Genomic DNA, 19,651 nt, shown 5'->3' on the forward strand with positions numbered 1-19,651 from the left:
GGGGCAGGCTCAAGTGTGGGCACTCCCACAGGCATTGCTGTGGTCTCCTTGAGCACAGGTTTGATGCGGAAACTGTTCCTGGCCATCTCCTAGAAAAATATGAGAGGGGGAACTGGATGTATGCACATTGTTTCGCCGTGATTAGTACTGAAACTCTTTGATCCCCCAACCATGAAGCAAAGCTGATAGATTGCTCAGTTTGAACAAAGATAGGAAATGAAACATTGATGTGTCCTTTAATTTAAAGCATCTTTAACTTTCACTTCACTGAGTAGATTGTCACCATGGTCCTTTCACAACAACCTTGGTATATAGATTACCCATCAATTGCTACAAGCCAACATGCCTTAAAATGAGAAAATAAAGGAACATAGATAGTAACCACAGCTATTGTACAAAATGCTTATTGGCAAATAATTAGCACAGTTATTGGCAAGTAGCCTTTCCATTGACATGCTTGAATAAGTCATAAAATATTATACACCTCCAGATGAGGATTAATAAATGGTTTTTCAGGTGGTCATGATGTCTGTGTCTTAAAGAAAGAAAAAATATCATTCACAATAAGCAAATTTAATGCCTCTTTTTTCAAACTACTGTGTCATGTAATAGCTTCCCAACTGGGGTCTCTTTGCAAGTCTATATGAAGCTTTGCAAACCCACAAGTGAAAGTTCTCACTTCCCAGCAAATAGAAGGACTTATAATATGCTGAATTCTTAATGATGACAGCTGCCATCAAGTAAAAAAGAATTTCTTTGAAAACAGAGGTTTTCTGTTTTATTATTGATTGATGGATTTTTACCAGTTCAAGGATATTGGTCCAAAATGTCTATATAACTAAAGCCTTTCTTTATATTAGATGTTGAAACCAAAGTTCTTGATAACATGAGTAAATTGTCTTCACCTGGTCATTGAAAAAACATGTCAATCTTTGAAACTATATATTTGCAAATAAATATATATAATTTACAAATATATTTATGCTTACAACATACTGAAAATTAAGAAATTTTTGTATATTTTTAACATACCTTTGTCTGAAATTGGGTAGAAGTATCTCAGGTGAGCTAAATTTGACTTCACCTAGTGTACTGTTCTCCAGACTTGAAAGAAATAATTCAACTTTAAAATATCAGTGTGATAGTTATTCAGTTTAGGATTGGTGAGCTTAAAAACCAGAGAAGGCAGGGTAGGCAATGGTGCTCAGTAGGCAGAGTTCTCACCTACCATGCTGGAGACCCGGGTCCAATTCCCAGTGCCTGCCCATGTAAAAAAGAGAGAGAGAGAGAGAGGGCAAAGACCAAACTAGTGATTTTCTTTTTTAATGGAGTATCAGAGGGGTATGAGGGCAGGTCAATGGTAGAATCCTGCCATGCGGGAGACCCGTGTTCGATTCCCAGCCCATGCACTTCCCAAACAAACAAGGAAACCAATAAGAAAAAACAGGAAAACAAAAAAATTCAACAAATGGTGCTACAATAGTGGGATACTCACATGGAAAGAGAATGAAATGTGACCCCATCATACAGCATACAAAAAAAATTTAAATAAAATAAAAGGAAAATCAGATGAACATTTGTTAGCCTGAGTAAAACCTTCAAGTACAAAGGAATTTGGAGTCTATGTGAATATTTAAGTTCTGAATTTCTCTGCCTCTGTCTGGCTGACATTATAAAGAAAGAATCAAATATGTAATTTTAAATTTCTTGGTAAAAATCCAGATCACTTTCCAAACTCATTTCCAAAATTCTCCAGAGCTGGCAGTTAGTTACTAGATATTATGATTTAATTTTGTCATTTTGCCATGTATCTGGGTAATTTTAGCAGCACATTACTAATTGTATCATTGTGTTTGTGTTTGTTGTATGGCCTAATTACCTTGTGTTTTACATGAGCTGTACACACATTTTTGTCTTTGTATTTATTATATTATGTTACTGTCTGATATTTTAATATTGGCAAATGTTTGCTATAACTTTGACATTACTTTTTATAGCCCTCCTGTTTTTATAAAGCAGTGGATTTTCAGGCTTTAAAAAATAAGTGGTTGGCTTTCTCATATGGTCAAGTATATATCTTGTTTATGATACTCTAGTGTTTCATCTTTTTCTATAATTCTCTGTTACTACTTATTTTAAATGCTTTCCCTATCATTTTGAAAAACTTAAATGTCCATTCTACATTGGAAAATGTGCCAAAAATACTACCCCATGTAAATACACAGAAACAATTACTATCAAACTGTCAACATGGTTTAAATGTATTACTTTGAATACTGCAAAGATATATATATATATGTATACATATATACATATATATTTGTATGTATGTATGTATGTATTTCCAAGTTGTCAAAGTTAAGATGCATCTAAAATAATATTTCTGTTCCTATAAAAATAATAGAAAATTTTCACATCCAATATGTATCTACCCATCAGAAATTCTTTTTGCAGTTTCGTATACAATCACTTTAAGAGCTTTTTGAAATAAATAATGCAAATAAATTTAAATGGATTTTTCTTTTGATTCCTGAAGAGACATTCATTGGTAGTTTTTAGTAGCTACTGATGTGCAAAGGTTCTAAATTTTAAAAGTCAGCTAAAGAAAATAAAGTCTAGAAAACAGAAACAAGGGTGCAAACTTTTATTGAGAGCAAGTTGGACACTGCAGTTTTTTATTATATTAAGTGTATGTGTAAGTTACATATACATACACATACACATACACATATCTATCTGTATTTTGGCATATTCTGTGCCTCCAAAGGTAGAATTATATGAAAGGTAAATCGTATATTGATAGAGAAATAGAAATGTTATTAATTCATGTTTACCCAACAACAAAGGAAAACAAATTATCACATATGTAATAAAAAGCATTCCCACAATAAATCAGTATTCCCTTGGACAAATTACCAGAGCCCTTCTTAGTACCCCTAACCCTTGAACCATTAAAACTCAAATAAAACTTCGTGTGTGGTTACCACTTTGTGTTCTTCATAACCTTCTGTATGAGTGTCAAAAATGTTACATATCCACATGTAATCTGAACCAAACCTTTGTCTTTCCTGGGTTAAAGGTAATCAGACATTCACCTATCACCATCATGTTACTTAAAGTCATTTATTTAACTTCATGGCCTTGGTGTAAGATGGCAGGGTAGAGAAAGAGACACTGATGCCAGTGCTCTTTTGCAACTACATTGCCTCATTCATAAACACTCCCCAATTCAACATCACCTGAAATAGTCTTCATTGATAAAATCTTTCACTGCTGGATTATCATTTGGCAAGAGCGCAAAGCTAAAAAGGCCGGGGTTACTATGTGTTGGAGTCTTATAAAAGCTAGCTGATTTGCCACGTCACATGGCCATAGACTGGCGCTCACTCAAGGTCCACAGGAAAGCATCTGCTCTGCTGGAGAAACTCAAGATACATGCTTTCTTGATGGTTGGTTAACAAAATGGTCCAGTTACATGATGTATAACATGTATCCATGTTGATATTAAGTGGAAAATTGCAGGAATCATCAGTAATCTGAAAAACAAAATAGGTTACCCAGGTGGAACATTTTAGAGGATCTAAATTAACTAGGAAGTTGTCCTAATGCATCAACCTTCCACCTAGCTTTATCTATGGAGCTTTATCTTTATCTATGGAGACCTGATTTCCCTGGTTTTGTTCTGAATATTTCTATTTGAAGGAATAAAAGGAACATTCCAATACTGAACTCAAAACTGAGTCTTGCAAATGTTAAGTAATAGCATATGAGACTATGGAAATTCCTTTAAATTCCTCCTGGCTGTATACTATATAGCCAGGAGGAATTTAAAAATCACTTTTATAGTGTGGGGGATTTGCTACACATAAATAAGCAATAGTCCAAGAAAGACTAACCCTGGGTTTTTCACAAAATGAAAAAGAAATAAACAAAGGGTTGAATAGCACAATGAGGACTGTATTACATTCAGACAATAAGGAATTGTATTTTTATTTGCAGGGCCGAAATAATATCCTCATCTGTGGTGACAAAAAGATGATGGCAATACACACGAGGAGCATGAAATGAAAACTTGTGGAACTAAGAAGGATATAGAGACTCTCCCTTTTCATAAATATACATTATTTGACATGCGTGTTTGAGTGAATCTCTACAAGCACATTTTTAGCATCTAGATTTGGGCTGAGGTCCAGTGAATTATATATCTCCAACAACTATCAGCTTTGCCACTGAAAATACATGATTAAGCTCTCCTTTGAAAATATTCTAAGGTAATTGTTTCCACTCTCATAGTAACTTGTACAGTTATGACTAGAGTTGTCTCAGGTTTCTAAGGAAAAAAATTATTCTGAGATACTACTAATAAGGAGAAGTATGATAATGGAGAGGGGTATTTTTTTTTAATGGTGATAAAGCTGTCATTATCATTTTTAATGTCTTCAACTGTGCTAGGCAACAATTTTTATTTTCAGTCACAGAAATGAAACTATTGAATACATAACTCTTTAGTCTATTGCCCACCAATAGTCTTCCAGCCCCTCCCTTGTATCAACCTCACAATGGTCTGATTCAGCTTGAGAGCATAAAGCCAACATTTAGCGAGTAGCATTCTCCCAGCTGACAACTATTCAGCCCTTCCAGTGAGCAAATTCAGTGAATGGTAACATCTAGGAAGGAGGCCTTTAGAATTTTCACTTGGTAAATGCCAATGAAACCCACTTAAAATCTATTTTTTTAGAAGATAATAAGAAAGACAAAACATTCTAGAAAGTTTATTACCAGAGTCTATATAACCATATCTAAAATAATAGGGGTTTACTGTCAGACTTTCCATCACTCTCAAAGAAAGGCATCAAAAGTAAGATAGGAATCATTTTAAAGGTCATCTCTCTCATTTGAAGACTTCTTTTCCTAGCATACTGCCCCTTTTAAAGCCAAATCATACCAGGATTCCCTGTAGTGCTGACTGTTGGTGCCCATCACGCAATGCTATATTAGTGAAGTTTTACAAAGCAAATGCCCAAGAATGCATCTAATGCTTCTTAATTTGAAGTTACTAGACCGAATTTTGTCTAGCATTCTTTCCACATTGTTTTACAATGAAACACGAGTAAGCTTCTACATCTTAAAAGGGAACAACAAAAATAAGGCACACAGAGATGCATTTCAAAAAAAAAAAAATTAGCTTTTGCTTTAGTGGGCACGAGAATTTCTCCACTGCAGTTAATTTATAAATGCATCATAGATTCGAATTCATCAATTCTTTGCTTGGTGTTCCCCTTCCTGATTTTCCGATAGGAAATTGTATTGTATCTTGAATAAGCATTCCTGGAGATGTCACTCTTCTTCCCTAAGGTTGGCTGCTCATCTGGTGTCGCTGGTTGGGAACTGGGGCTGCTGAGTGGGGAGTCCTCATTTGCATCACCTTCCTCTTCTAGTTGAGAACGCTCTTCATTTTTCTTCATAAATTCTACCACTCGAACTTCATCTTCATCATCATTACAATCATCATCATCATCGTTATTGATTTCTTCATCCCAACCCTCTTGCTCCTTGTGATGCTTAGAATGCAACATGTCAACTTGGCTAGGTTTCCGATATCCCAACCATTTAATCTCGGTTGCCGGGTAGATTTTGTTCTTCCTAGCCCCATCCTCTCTTTCTTCTAGAGGTTTTTCAGCAATCTTCTCCTTCTGTCGGATTACTTCCTGGTTACTGCTGCTTAGAGGAATCTTCTCCCACTGATGCCCTATAGAAAAATCAATTGGCAGTTGAGATGTGCAGAGGTTCCAAAATGCTCAGCTGTTATTTTGCAAATTATTTTTCTAGACAAGCGTTCCCTAACATGTGTTTTATGGAATGGTAGTCCATGGGTTACTAATATGTTTTACACAAATAAATAAGCTTCATAGTTAAATTAGCCTAGGAAACACCACATTAAACATGGTCAAATAAGCTTCTTCAAAATTTATCCAAGCCTTTAAAATGCTAATGAATATTGTAAATCTCCAAGAAAGTAGGCAACTCAAGCTCACGTGGCTATAGAACTCTTTTTTGTGTGGACTACTGAATCGTGTAAGGCTGTTGTTCCCTGAGATACACTATTAAAAATTATACATAGCCCATCACAACCATATATGAATAACTGAACAAAATATTCGGAACTATCATTTACACGATCATTCACACACACACACACGCATGTTTGCATACACACACATACTCCTCAAGAAAATTAGAAAAATACTACAAGGTGGAAAAGGGCTTTCTTCCAGTAGCAAAAACTATGAATGCCCATGTCTGGTCACACTCAGGGTAGCACATTCAGCATTTGTCCCCATGCTTCTCAGAGTTAACGCAAAGTAATCAGGCATAGAAGGAGGAGTAGGGGGCAACGTACACTCTGGTAGCCTACCCTATGCTCTAAGCCCACCAGGCTATACACTAAATAGCCCAAGCTCTGCCATTGATTTCTACAGAGACAAGAGTAAAAAATTACACTGAGGCCATAGCTACATAACAGTAGATTAACCTGCTGTTGTAGACATGGTCCTAAAGATAAAGTTCACTTAAGTTGTTTGGCACCATGTAGTGACTGCTAAAAGACTTATTACATCGCACTTTTCACTTTCCAAACAATTACATCATATCAGCATACTCTCACCAGTATTTATTAAGCTTTCTAAAAATAATCAATTATAAGGGATCAGAAGTTGTCTTCTGGGCTTTACCCCTAAAGGACATCTGGGTAAACTTTAATCTGTAGTACACATGACTCAAAAATATTGCCAAGGTTATGTCCATAGTTAGGCCTGGGTTCACTATTCTATTTTGAGAATGTACAAATATATATATATATATATATATACACACACGATATTCTATAGTAACAGTCTAGAAATAAAGTCAGGGACACTGTTTCTCTTTGCCCTTTCTGTCCACATTTTTTTACTCTTCCTGAAAGATGTTTACAAGTTCATTTTAATGCAAGGTTTTTATTTTCTTTTCATTGTTTGTTTTCCCAATTCTAGGAATCATGCATAAACTCGCACAGAGAGGTAGAAGTAAAGAAGGACTATCCGCCCTGCTACTTATGCATAGCTCCTATCAGGTTGTTGGTACCCAGTCCAGGTTCTTTATATTATAAAAACACCAAAATACACATTTGATGTTTCCTATAATATCCGGCTTTCTTTAAAAGAAACTGATGTTTTTTATCTTATTCATCACTTACGCGTGGTGTTGTCATATATGAAATTACTCATTGAGTTTAAGTTATAGATTTTTCTCAATATTTTTAGCATCTTTGTGTTTTTCAATTCAAAAGTATTCCTTTTGTGGGCTTTATAGCTGTTTGCCAATGTGAAAATAAAAGACACCAAGATCCGGCAAAACATATGTTATATCTAGCAAGAAAGCATGAATTCAGGGAAAAATTCACTGCTGAGACACCCACTTTGAAAATCCAGACTGTTTTCAGTCTCTACTTGAACAAATAAAAAGATCCAAGAAAACTGTTGTCTCTAGTGGATTTCCTGATCAGAAATTTGAAAGAAGCTCTACATGGAAGATTGAGATCTCTTCCTCTGGGAACTTGCTACATTGGAAATACAAAGATTAGGGCAAAGAGCTTTTAGCTTCTGAGGCATGAGCCTTATATAAATTATCTCTGATGATGTAAGAGCTTGGCAGTGGCTGTTGCTTACTACATCCTTCCATGAGTATCTATGCACTGAACCACTGCCTGTGATCAGCAGATGCTTTCTGAGAGGCGACCCCAGGAAATTGCCAGTCACCTCCATGTCCTTGTTGGCATATGCTCTTTTATGTCATGTTCTAATATTTCAGCCAATAGTCTCTCTTCAATATATTGCCAGTAAGGTCCTGAGTAAGTTAAACTGATTAGATCTTAAGAAGCTGACCTTCAATTTTGAGATCAGTTTTGAATGAGAGCAAGCTAGGGAAAAAATGATTAATATATTTATGTTGCTTTTTATTTGGGAATTGTATAAATATAGACGTCTTTTTAGAATAGACATCTAAAGGAGTCTCAGTCTGAGGTTTTTTGTTTGTTTGTTTGTTTGTTTTTGGAAGTATAATGTAGTCACTGAGGGTACAATGTCCTTTTCATTCTCCTATTTTCTGAAAAGGACACAATAAAACTAATTTTATCACCCTAAGAGCTTTGTTTGACAAGATTAGGCAACTATTTAGTGCTTATATCAGAGGTCTAAAATTTTCCCATAAATTAAATCAATTTATAAGATTACTTTAAACTATATGTCAGTGGCAGACTTTGGGGATAAATCCATTTTTGAAATATTTACATTTCACAAGGGACCTGCACAGGTGTGAAGAAACCGAATTAACAAGAAATGTTGACTTAATGAACTAACTTAGTAAGAGACAACATCATGTCCTCAGGTTAAAAGCATGCCAATCAGCTACACCAATTCTGGAAGTCTGTCTGAAACTATCTGGTGAGTTTTCTAAGGTGGAACCCACAGATGAGTCAAAACTCTCTTATCTGCAGATAGCAGCTTTGAGATTTTGATGGCATGGCCTGGCTGGCTTTACAACATCACACTCATGCAACATCCCATGCAAAAAAATTGTCGTCTATATTTAGTCGAACAATTTCTGTTATACAAAAGAGTAGTTCCTATTACCTTCTCTGAATGTCATTTCATCAGCACTTGTTTCTTGGAGAGAAAGATCTGTGATAGCCTTATGAACTATTAAGAGGTTGTCTTCTGTTTCTTCTGGAAAAGAATACAAGATTGATATTTTAACATTTAAATAATTTGAGAATAAAAAAGTTGCCAATTTAAGATTTCTAAGATTTCTTTAACTTCCGTTTTGATGACTAAAATTTACTATTTGACTTCCAACTCGTTTCTTCACTGGCTTCATTTATTAATAACATCACAATCTCTCCTGTATCAGTATAAGCTATAGAACCAATAATTCAAATATCTTCAAAAATATTATGGTAGAAAAACTTAGAAATTCTTAATTCTCATTGATCAAATAATAATGGGTCTTCCAATTACAATAAAGATAAATAATAAGTAACACTTACTATATGCAGAAGATGTACGTGAATTATCTGAAATAATCCTCACAACAACCTACAAATGTAGGGACTATTATTCCACCTTCTTATAATGAGAACACTGAGGCTTCCAGAAGCTAGCAAGTTGTTCATGGTCACAGAGCTATCAAATAGAAAAAGGGCTGGAATTGAACTGAGACAGGAGTTTAGTCCTCATGTTACTCAGTCTCAGTAGAATAAGGGACTGCAATTATGCCAGAATTTAGGTTATTTCTGATATAACAGTTTTTGAAAAGAAGCCTGAGTGAGTTTACAAATCTAAACAAGCATAGTGAGGAACCGCAAGATACCTTACCTTTTACACACTTCTCATCCATGGACCATTTGAGTGGCATGTTCCCTTGTGATTTTTCACTTTCCTCCTGATTTCCTTCCGTGGGTAAATCTTCAAGCCTAGGGTCTACCCGGTAGTGTGGCAGGCTGCCGTAAGCATCGGATGTTTCATCAGTGATTTCAGTGATCAGTTGTTGCCCATTTTCAGGTGGTTCATCCCCATTATGCTTGGCCTGACCAAATGTCGCTGGAACCTCTGTCATGATGCACGGTTGAGTCCAATGTGAGGAGAGTTTTGGGGAAACTGAGTGAACAAGTCCTTGATAAGAGAAATGTTCTTGCCTTCAAACCCTATAATCCCAACACCTACTCTCAGAATCCAAATCATTTACTTTAGTACATGATAAAAAGTTTCTTTACCTACAGCTGTCCAGACAGAGCTTAGAACAAAAGCAATAGGATTTGTCAGATTCGCCACCAGCCCCTGAACTTGACTCCAGCCAATCCCCACCTTCTTTGCTTGGCAGTCTCACTGGCAGAATTAACGGCACCCTTTTGATTTACATAAACAAACAATCTGAGGCAAACAGGCTTTTGTGTTGGCATGTAGAAGGGGACTTTGAGCTTGTCAGTCATCCTCTGGGAACAGAGATTTTTGTCCCTTTTTATAATGGCCCTTTGTCATTTTTCCTTGTAACAGGAGCCACAATTGTTCCACAGCTTTAATCCAGAGAGAATGACCACCTTGAGGCGTATTAGCTCTGTGTAACCAGCTTAACATTTCCAAACAGATTTTGTTCAAGTAAAACCTCAGCTATTTTGCACCAGACAATGACCCCATTTCTTATTTATTAAAGAATAAAAACAGCTTAGCAAAAACCTGTAAACAAGACAACTTTATTGTGAGTGGTTCTGGCAGCAAATTTCATGATATGCTTTCAGGAGCCCAGAGATGGGAATCCCAGAAAACAAATAAAACTAAACAAACAACAAAAATTGTACCAGTTTGCTAGTGCCAAAATTTTTACGATGCTAGAGTAATTTAATTGGCCTACAGCTTCTTATCCTCGAATCAAGTTATGTTTATGGAAGCCCAACCCATACTTTAAATATAATTCCCTCTATGACGTTTCCCCTACCTTCAGTCAGAATTATTCTCTGCATTCCCTATTAACGTTACCTGATGCCTGAAAAATTATATGGCACCAACACAGTCTGCACTTGGGGGAAAGTGATGATTATATAAAACATCTGCTATCCGCATTTTTTTTTTTTGCATGGGCAGGCACCGGGAATTGAACCGGGTCTCTGGCATGACAGGTGAGAATTCTGCCTGCTGAACCACTGTGGCCTGCCCTACCCACCTTTTTTAAAAGGAAAATTTTACTTCCTCTTCTTTTTGGATTCCACGTAGTACAAAATGATTTCTGAGCCTTGGTTTACATTGCTCCCTCTGCTTGGAATGTACTTTTCCTCCTCAAAACCATGCCCTTGGCCTAAGCAGCTCCACTAAATTCTTGGCTCTTAGTCTTAATACCATTTCTTTAATGACACTTTCTCTGACCCACAGGATTAGAACGGGATTCTGGTTACACATTATCTTAGTCCTTCAGAGGACTTTTCACAGTTGTAATTAAGTATTTGCACAATTATCTGAATAGTGTCTCTTTTGTCCCCTACGAATGTAAGCTTCACATGTCAAGCTTGCTTATTACTGAGTCCCCAGCATGTAGCATCTGCCTTAAAGTAGGTAGGTGGTCAATAAAAACATTTATTGTTGCATGAATGCATAAATTTTACCCCAGGGAGAATAAATTCCAGATCTTTTCTAAGGGGAAAATAGAGATTGGAAATTAAATGTAAATTTATCATCTTTAAAGTTGTGCCTAGTGCTGACCTCATCCAGATCAGCATCAGGAAGGACAAGCACAGAGCACCTCCGGGTGCTATCCCCTTCTCCCATGTACATGGAAGACATCTCTAACAGACCCTAGAACTCTCTCCCTGTCATCACCTACTCTTCTTCACACAACACTCTAACCTCTCTTTGTTTGTTTGAGTTTTTGACAAACTCTCATTATATAGTACTTGCAATATGTCAGGGACTTGTCTAATTGCTTCACAAATAGTAATGCATTTAATCACCATTACAACTCTGTGCCATCATTATCCCCATTTTACAGCCTAGAAAAATGAAGCAGAGAGAAATTAAGGAATTTGTCCAAGGTCATGCAGTTAGTAAGCCTACTAATGAGCATTTGCAGCACTGATGAAGCCCAGCAGCTATGTCTGGCCTCTGCTGATATTTTAAGCAGCTGCCCAGCCTACATGGGCTCCATCCTCAAGTTAACCACTCTTGGCAGCTGAGGTAGCTTTAGCCAGGAGGGGGCAGCAGAGGGCTCAAGTGGTATCAAGCAGACTGATTGCCAAGGTCTTGACAAGAGATACCGCAACTGCTGAGGGACAGTATTGGGAGAACCATCAGGGGCCTGGGACGTGACTGCTGATGGCAGTTAATCACTTAATTCACTAATCCCCTTAAAGGTCAGAATCGGGAGCTTCAGGGGACCAGGTCAGTCCCCAGCACTAACGTGGAGCTAGAACAACCAGGTAGGTCGGGCAAGAAGAAAACATTGAATTGAATTGAATCGAAAAGGGAATGTAAAAGCTGTAAAGACCAGAGCTTAGAAATGTATAGAAATAAACTGGATTGGAAGTTCCTTAAGGGTAGAAAGTTTCACTAATTCAGCCAAGTGCCCAGCCGCAAACAGCACCTGGCACAAAGAAAGGCTCACATTTGCTGGAAAGGATCTTGTCTCCCATCACTCACAATTCAGTTGGGTATTCCAAACACCTCAGACCAGGAGCTGCCATCAGGAACACAGCAAAGCTCGGAGAGGCTGGGCCCTTGTCTCTTTTTTTTTTTTTTTTTTTTTTTTTTTTTTTAAAGGAAGGAAAGACAGAGAAGGAAGGAAGGGAGGAAGAAAGGGAAACATTTTTAAACATTTTCTTGTTTTATTATATTTTGTTTGTTTGTTTGTTTTTTACATGGGCTGGGGCCGGGAATCGAACCGGGGTCCTCCGGCACGGCAGGCAAGCACTCTTGCCCGCTGAGCCACCGCGGCCCGCCCATGGGCCCTTGTCTCTTGCTTTCCTGGATTCCTATTATCCTATAGCAACTGCAATTTATATCAACCTGTCACCTAGTTTCTATAGGAATTAAATGTTTGGGGGATTATTTTCTTTCTAATGCCATACTTTGGCCTTTTTCTGACATTAGATTTATTTTGGATTTGTAAAGATAGAAAAATGATCCAGAGTTCTGTCAGCTTCAGCAAACCAGTGTGTTCACTTCTATAAAGAGAATATTTTTATTCTATTCTACTAAGGATGAAAGTAAGGTAAGTGATATATATCTCCCCTACAAGTAGGTGGCAACAATAGAAACATTTAGTACCAAGATGAGACCATTCAATCACCAAATAAAACAGGGTATTTGGTACATAGAGAGGTAGAATGTCATCCATTGTTTGTAAAAACCTCTGATTAAGAAAGTACAGCAGAATTTGCCCTAATGATCCGTAATTCAAATCCTGTTGCATAATCCCTCTGACTACATAAAACACTCCCTTTTTGGAGGGGATGATGTGGTAGAATATTTGACTTTTTTTTTCCTATTGTTCCTAGTTATTTAAAAGAAGGAATTCTTTTACATGTAAACATTATCAAATGTAACAAAATGTGATAATGAAAGAATCATTCACAAGGGAGGGTAAAGATATCAAAATAAAAGTATTTAAATGTCCACATACCATTTATCAAATACCATATGCTTAATGTTAAGTCTATATTAGACCCATACGCAAGATTTGTAGAAAAGTCATCAACACTTGACATTTAATAATATCTGAAAAGCCAAGTCATAAGTTGATGTTATAGCTAAGACATGGCCAGTGAGCACTGAATAAAACCAAGATATAAATTTAAACAATTGTTTTCTGATCCAGAAATCAGAGAGCTGAAGAAGGACCAGGGAAAGTTGAAGCAGTTGCTGGCTTAGGTATAACCCCCAAGCCAACAGAGAGAGCCAGCAGGTGATCACAGTGTGCAAAAACTACAAAATAGCTGCTGTTTCCTGTCTGTCCTCCAAATCTCAACAAGAATGTCCCTTCTGGCCTGCCATAGCTGGAAACATACAGGATGATCAATCACAGAAATGTGATTGACTCTTCAGATTGAAGCACGAGAAAGTCTCACAGATGTGGACCTGTCTCTTGAACCAACATGATACCATGTGAAAACTTTCAGCTCAGAATCCAACCACTAACTGATATAATTCGCCCTAGGGTGTGGAGTTATACTTCAGAGGAACGGGAAATCCTGAAGGGACCTGTGGAGACAGGGTAATCTGAATTGATTCATTTAAGGAATCAAATCCAAAATCAAAGGGACAAAAAGATAGCTAAGTGAATTGCTGCAGAAATGCAGAATACCACAACATAATGAAATCAATCAGCATCCATGTATTTCACTGGAAGAAACAAATATTGCCTGCCACCCAGTATAAATTACAGCCAGTGATCATTTGGGGCCGTGTTAGTACTCGGCCTTTACATTTATTCCTAGGGTGGAACCACAGCTGCCTCTGGAAGTATAAAATCCTAAAGTAAGCAATGTTTTTTTTCCCAGGGAACAACTGATAACACTTTGGGGTAATGGGTGAGTTTTAAGAATTGAATGTAACAGAATTTGAAAATTCAGTGCAGTTTAAAAGAATCATGCTTTTGCGACCTTTGGGTGAGGTGAAATTGTCTGTTGTCTCTATAAAAACAAAGCCTTTCGTACACCTCAGTAAAGGTATGTATTTTGTTGTGGTCCTGGAATTTGGTATCTGGCTTCCCAGGGAGCCACTGGCCACCCTTTTCAAGAAAAATATAGGAAGAAATAAGCTGGGCATTTGGTGAGGTTTAAAGAAGAGTGTGGTCCTGCATAAAGGAGCTCACAAAGTAGATCCCTATGGCCCAGTCAGGAGGGCAGGGTTGAGGCCAAAAAGGAGGCCACTAACCAGGAATCAAGAAGCCTCCTCAAATGAAGAAAAATGAACACTGGTGATCCCTGCAGTGCGCAGGAGGATGCACTCAGCCACTAGATAGCATGGCATGAAATTCCAGCCTTACCACTTTGTGACCTTCAACAAGTGTAGAAATCAGCCTCCTAGGGTTGCAAATTACGGAAACTTAATTCAAAGAACCTTAAAGTCCGTGAATTAAACTGTTTATTTAACTGGAAATTCCAGAGCTAGCTTCGTAATTGTTCGGATGCAAGAATTTAAACAATGTCCCTGGTAACCTGTCTCTCTTGTTTACAAGAATGCATGTTGAGAGGCAGCTGGGAGAACCCATGGGTTCAGTTTTTTTCTGGATCCCATAATATATCTAGAGGAGTATGGGAGACCCCCAAAGGTATCCGCATTCTAATCTCTGAAACCTGTAATATGCTTCCTTACCTATTGTTTAAATGTAATTAAGTTAAAGATTTTGAGAAAGGGAGATTATCCCGGGTTATCTGGGTGGACCCAGTGTAATCACAAGATTCCTTCTGAGCAGAGGGCAAGAAGGTTGAAGGAAGTAGAAGTTGTGATGACAGAAGCAGTGGGAATGATACAAGGAAGGACCCATGAGCCAAGAAACTCAGGCAGCCTTTAACAACTGAAAAAGACAAGGAAACAGATTCTCCCTCGAAGCTTTCAGAAACAAAGCATTCCTGCTGACACCTTCATTTTAGACTTCTGAACTCCCTAACAGTAAGAGTATAAATTCATATTTTTTTAAGCCAGCAAGTTTGTGGCAATTTGAAACAGCAGCCATAAGAAACCAGTATTCTAGCCCTGCTTCTCTGCTTTCATTATCACTGACTGGATAGAGGTAAAAGATTTAGCCTTTGCAACTTTTTGAGGGATATATTTTTCTGAATCTCTACTATCTTGTATTATTTGCTGCTGGGTGAAAAGACCTCTGTTGGCAAGTTCGCATTCTCTTTAGCAGCTTTCTGAAAGTCCAGGTTTGATTGAAACTTGTAAACTAAAAGCTATAAGGAAATTCCATCATTCTGGTATTTTTATACCGAGTCTTCTGAAATTCAGTCTTCAGAAGGAAACGGTATAAATGAAGATTCAGCAGTGATAGTTTAACAATGACTGTCAACTTCACAATTGAAAATGAGCAAATTCTCACTGCTATTCATCACACAATCCCTTTTTAAGATCTATAACCTGCATCCCATTCTTGGTATCAATTTCTTTGGAATACAATTCGTCATTGGTTGACAGTGAAAGAGAGTCAATTTAAAACAGATGCAACAGAAATGGGACTCCCCGGTCAGGTACTCCCCAGGTCAGCAAAAATTCCATTGGCAGCTCTAAGCTTGCATCATCAATATAATCTGTAATGTGAGATGAAGGGGCTAACTTCTTTCCCATCAATTCAAGGTCTTAGATGGCCCTCCTTGGCCTAGCTTGAGACATGAATTAATTCCTGAACCAGTTGCTGTGGCTTAGTGATAGGAAAAACCAATTGGTAAGGCCTGGAACTGATGTCCATATCCAAAGCAGAAAAATGGCATGAGAAGGACTACAAGGCAAGCAAACAATCAAAAAATTATCAGGTGCCTATAGCATTAAAAGATTAAATTCTTCATCCATAAAAGATAGATAATATTATATATTGCTTAGGGTTGTTATAAAAAATAAATGAGTTAATTCAGGGAACACACTTGGTACAAAGTGATTTAATGTATATTCATTCAATATCTGTTTCTTAGTTCTATTGCTATTACCATTTCTACTAGCTATGCAGCTTTCGAACAGTCACTTACCCCACCTGATTCTCATTCCCTCCTCTGTCAGTAGGGGTGATGATGCGTACCTATTTGCATGACTAGGAAAGGTGAGTCAATGTGTGTAGTGTACCTGGCACAGAGCCCGCACATGGTAGAGGACCATGAATTGTATGTTCAATTTTATTGCTGTTTGAGAAGGAAAGTCTCCTGAAGGAACAGGGCACACAAAACTCATCTTCATGTGAATGGTTTTTCTGCAAACCGAACTCTGAAACTTGACTTCTGAGACGAGTGAGGAGCTGGGTTACTAAAGAGCTCTCTTTTTTCAGTAGGAGGTAGAGTAGATTCTGAGACATGCCTGCACTTGAGGTCAGCCTACAGACCTGGATTCCAGACCTAATGTGACTTCAGTCCTGGTCCTTCCTATAGTCTTGAGGAAAACTTAAGTCATTGATTCCCTTCATAATGGCATGTGATAGGGGGTCATTTCAGAAATGCTGGCATCTATTCCATCTGATCATATACGCCCAGATGAGTAAAATGGCTCCAACTTCTTATCTTGGCTTGCAATGCATGTCTGAGTACCAGCCAATAGTCACACAAGCACCCCAGTGCATTGGCGTGCTAGACCTGATCCTAGGAGAGTATGAAATAACAGGTTGACTATGTAGACCCCCAAACTGGAGCCATAGATCTTCTAACTCTCACCAAGAATCCATTCAGTTAGAGAATGAATAACGTTTTAGAATTTTCCAGAGCATATGCATAGGTAAGGAAGGGGGAAATCTTTGCATAATAAAATCATTTCACTCTCTTGGCCATAATTCTAAGAGTAAACGATCCTAAATGCATTCAAGAATGCCCCAATAGGCTGGGCTCCCTAGGCTTTTAGCCAAGCAATTATAATTCTGTCACTTACAGTGGGATTTTTCTTAATGCATTTTAATGGAAAGAAGAGCTTCTCTATTCACTATTCATGGAGACTCTATAAGTGCTAACTAGCTAGAAATGAAATCTGTGTGGATACTTATAAAGCCACAGAAAGAGAATTTTTTGCAAACCAAACTCTGAAAGAGTGCATGCACACTCTGGTAGTTCGGAGGCATTTTATAGTCCTGCGGGGGGGAAGCAGAGTTGTGTGATGATAATATCACTGTTAGCACCATCTCTCGCCAACTGTTTTGAATGTCACTAGGAGTTAAAGGCAACATGTTGTTTTTCAGGGGGTGAGGCACCCAAAATAATTAAACACATTTTTCCTTAAGAGAGAACAGCAAGTCTGCTATGAATTTCTGCCTTTGTAAGTAGATGACAGTGATGTGTATGAACAAATACAATTTCTCCTAGGCCACCTCTGGTAATTTCGCTGAGGAAACTGTCTCAGGGTAAGCAGGGAAATTTCACATGCCCTCAGTGAGTCAAGTCATTCTTAAGTAAACATTCTTTACTAGAATACCTAGTAAAGTCTTTGTATTGAATCTAAGAAAGGAATATTGGACAGCTGTGCAGAGTTTCCTGACTTGCAGATCAGAACAGCAATGACTTAAAAACTCTAATGATTAGCTTGCTGACCCTTAAGAACTCGAAGCAAGACAGGAGATAAACCTGAGGAGCTGTGCTCCTTACTGGAATGAGAAAACAGCACCATACTTAATGGGGTCTACAAAATAAATTAAATTTAGGCTTGCAGTATTCTTCATCTAGACCATTATAATAGTCTTTTAACTGGTCTCCACCTCCAATCTTCTGTTTCCATCCATTATACCCATTACCCCCAGACAGATATTTGACAGCACGCCTCTAACCATGGTTAGAAAAGAGTTATTGAGATAATATCGTAATGCTCCTAGCACATTATCTGGTTCATGGTAGATGTTCAATAAAATGTATTTAGAAGATCCTCCCTTTGTAATAATCCCTTATACACACAACATAACACACACTTAAATACTCAGCATATAACTATCACTTCATATGTGCTCAAATACAAACTCCTCACCACATTATCCAGCCACTTTCCATGCTTATTACACAAATTGCACAGATCTATTTTTCTTCCCTTGCCACGGTGAATTATTCCAAATTACCAGGTGCGGTTTCCCATTTCCATGTCCTGACATTTTCCCCCCATATCTGGAATATGTACTTCCTCATATCCCCTATCATCCCTGTTGCTCTTTCTACTAAAGCCAGAGCCACAAAAGATTTTATGACTATTTTTCCAAAAGCAATTTATGTTTATTTTGTTTACTTTCTCAATGTCATCTTACTTATTAATTTTTATTTGTGCAATTGTCCTTTCTCACTCACAGAAATTTTATGCCATAATAGAAAGACCTGAATTTAAATCTCAGTTCCACCACTGTAAAGCTAAACAAATTTAGGTAAGTGACTTAACTTTGCAGTGTCTCAGAGCATTTGAAAAATGCCTTGCTCATGGAGTTTTTGAAAATAGTAAATCACATAGCAAATTATATGTGAATCACCCAATATAGTTCCTCGCACATAATGGAGAATAAATAATAGTTACTGTACTATTTATTAATATGTCTCCTAGTCCTTGAAGGCTTTCTCTGATTAATTTTTGCATTTCTTTACAGACAAGCATAGCACTTATTTCATGGTCTATGTTATGTAAATATGTTCTATAAATATATGTTATGTAAACATGGTTTCTGTTGGTAATAAATAGACGTTTCTGTCATTGGAATGTGATAATAAATTAATTTGAACATTTTCTACCCTTCCTTTGTAAATCTGTTTCTGTCTGTTTAAATTAATTATTAGGGATTCCAAGATATAATTTATTAGGGATTCTGAGATATAAGTGTTGAACTTTAAGTGTGGTTGTGTGGTGAGGATTTGGAAGACGCCACCTACTGGCAGATGGGCAGAGTTTCACCTAGAAAATGAAGTAACCCATAGCTATAAGGCCCCAAAGAAGACCTTTCTCAAACTTTTTTTATCTTTACCCACCCTCCTGGCTGCTCACTGCACAACATTGCAGACTCTCTGCAGTATGCACCTTGGCTAATGTGATCGTCACGTGGAGGAGTTAGCCTTGACTAACCTGAAGGTGAATGTTTTTGGGTCAGATTTCCCAAAGCAGAAAGGATGGTGTGCTCAGACCAGATGTGATGGCTAGGAGCATGGGGTTCTGGTGATGTAGACCCAATCCCATCCTCCAATGGGCATCTGCCAGCTGCAGACTTTGGAGAAATTTTTTAATCTGTGAACTCCTCAGTGTCTGTTCTAAAAATATGAGATCATAAGAGAACCTGTTCTCAAAGGGCTCTTATGAGGATTTAATAAGATCATATCTAGAGACCTCAATGGCTGGTGTGTAGTACATGCTCTAGAAATAAGCCTGTTGCTGAGATTAAGCAGAAGTAGGCTATACTTGCTTTACTCAGTTGTCTTCAAACT

At 37.6% G+C, this 19,651-nt stretch overlaps 2 protein-coding genes across 2 annotated transcripts in view; one reads left to right on the forward strand and one right to left on the reverse strand.

Annotated features, from left to right (window-relative positions):
• GALNT5 (polypeptide N-acetylgalactosaminyltransferase 5) overlaps window positions 1-4,239 on the forward strand; it is a 54,912-nt gene extending 50,673 nt beyond the window's left edge. Inside the window, exon 10 of the mRNA XM_077153878.1 lies at window positions 4,000-4,239. Coding sequence (XP_077009993.1) covers window positions 4,000-4,068 — 69 coding nt within the window. The 3' untranslated portion in view covers window positions 4,069-4,239. The remainder of the gene's footprint in view (window positions 1-3,999) is intronic.
• ERMN (ermin) lies at window positions 2,639-9,873 on the reverse strand. Its single transcript, XM_077153879.1, has 3 exons — window positions 9,411-9,873; window positions 8,670-8,762; window positions 2,639-5,749 (listed from the first exon to the last, which is right to left on the reverse strand). The coding sequence occupies exons 1-3, from the start codon at window positions 9,649-9,651 to the stop codon at window positions 5,229-5,231; spliced, it is 855 nt and encodes a 284-aa protein (XP_077009994.1). The 5' UTR covers window positions 9,652-9,873; the 3' UTR covers window positions 2,639-5,228.
• Between the last annotated feature and the right edge of the window lie 9,778 nt (window positions 9,874-19,651).

This window comes from Tamandua tetradactyla, chromosome 3 (genome assembly GCF_023851605.1).
Source record: "Tamandua tetradactyla isolate mTamTet1 chromosome 3, mTamTet1.pri, whole genome shotgun sequence".
NCBI lineage: Eukaryota > Metazoa > Chordata > Mammalia > Pilosa > Myrmecophagidae > Tamandua > Tamandua tetradactyla.

What these genes read in the sequence shown, in the direction of transcription:
- ERMN (XM_077153879.1), bottom strand. Translation starts at nt 9,651, where the DNA reads ATGACAGAGGTTCCAGCGACATTTGGTCAGGCCAAGCATAATGGGGAT. An exon ending in GGATGAGAAGTGTGTAAAAG is followed by an intron (nt 8,763 to 9,410) that starts GTAAGGTATCTT and finishes ATTCTTTTCCAG; the next exon opens with AAGAAACAGAAGACAACCTC. An exon ending in TGAAATGACATTCAGAGAAG is followed by an intron (nt 5,750 to 8,669) that starts GTAATAGGAACT and finishes ATTTTTCTATAG; the next exon opens with GGCATCAGTGGGAGAAGATT.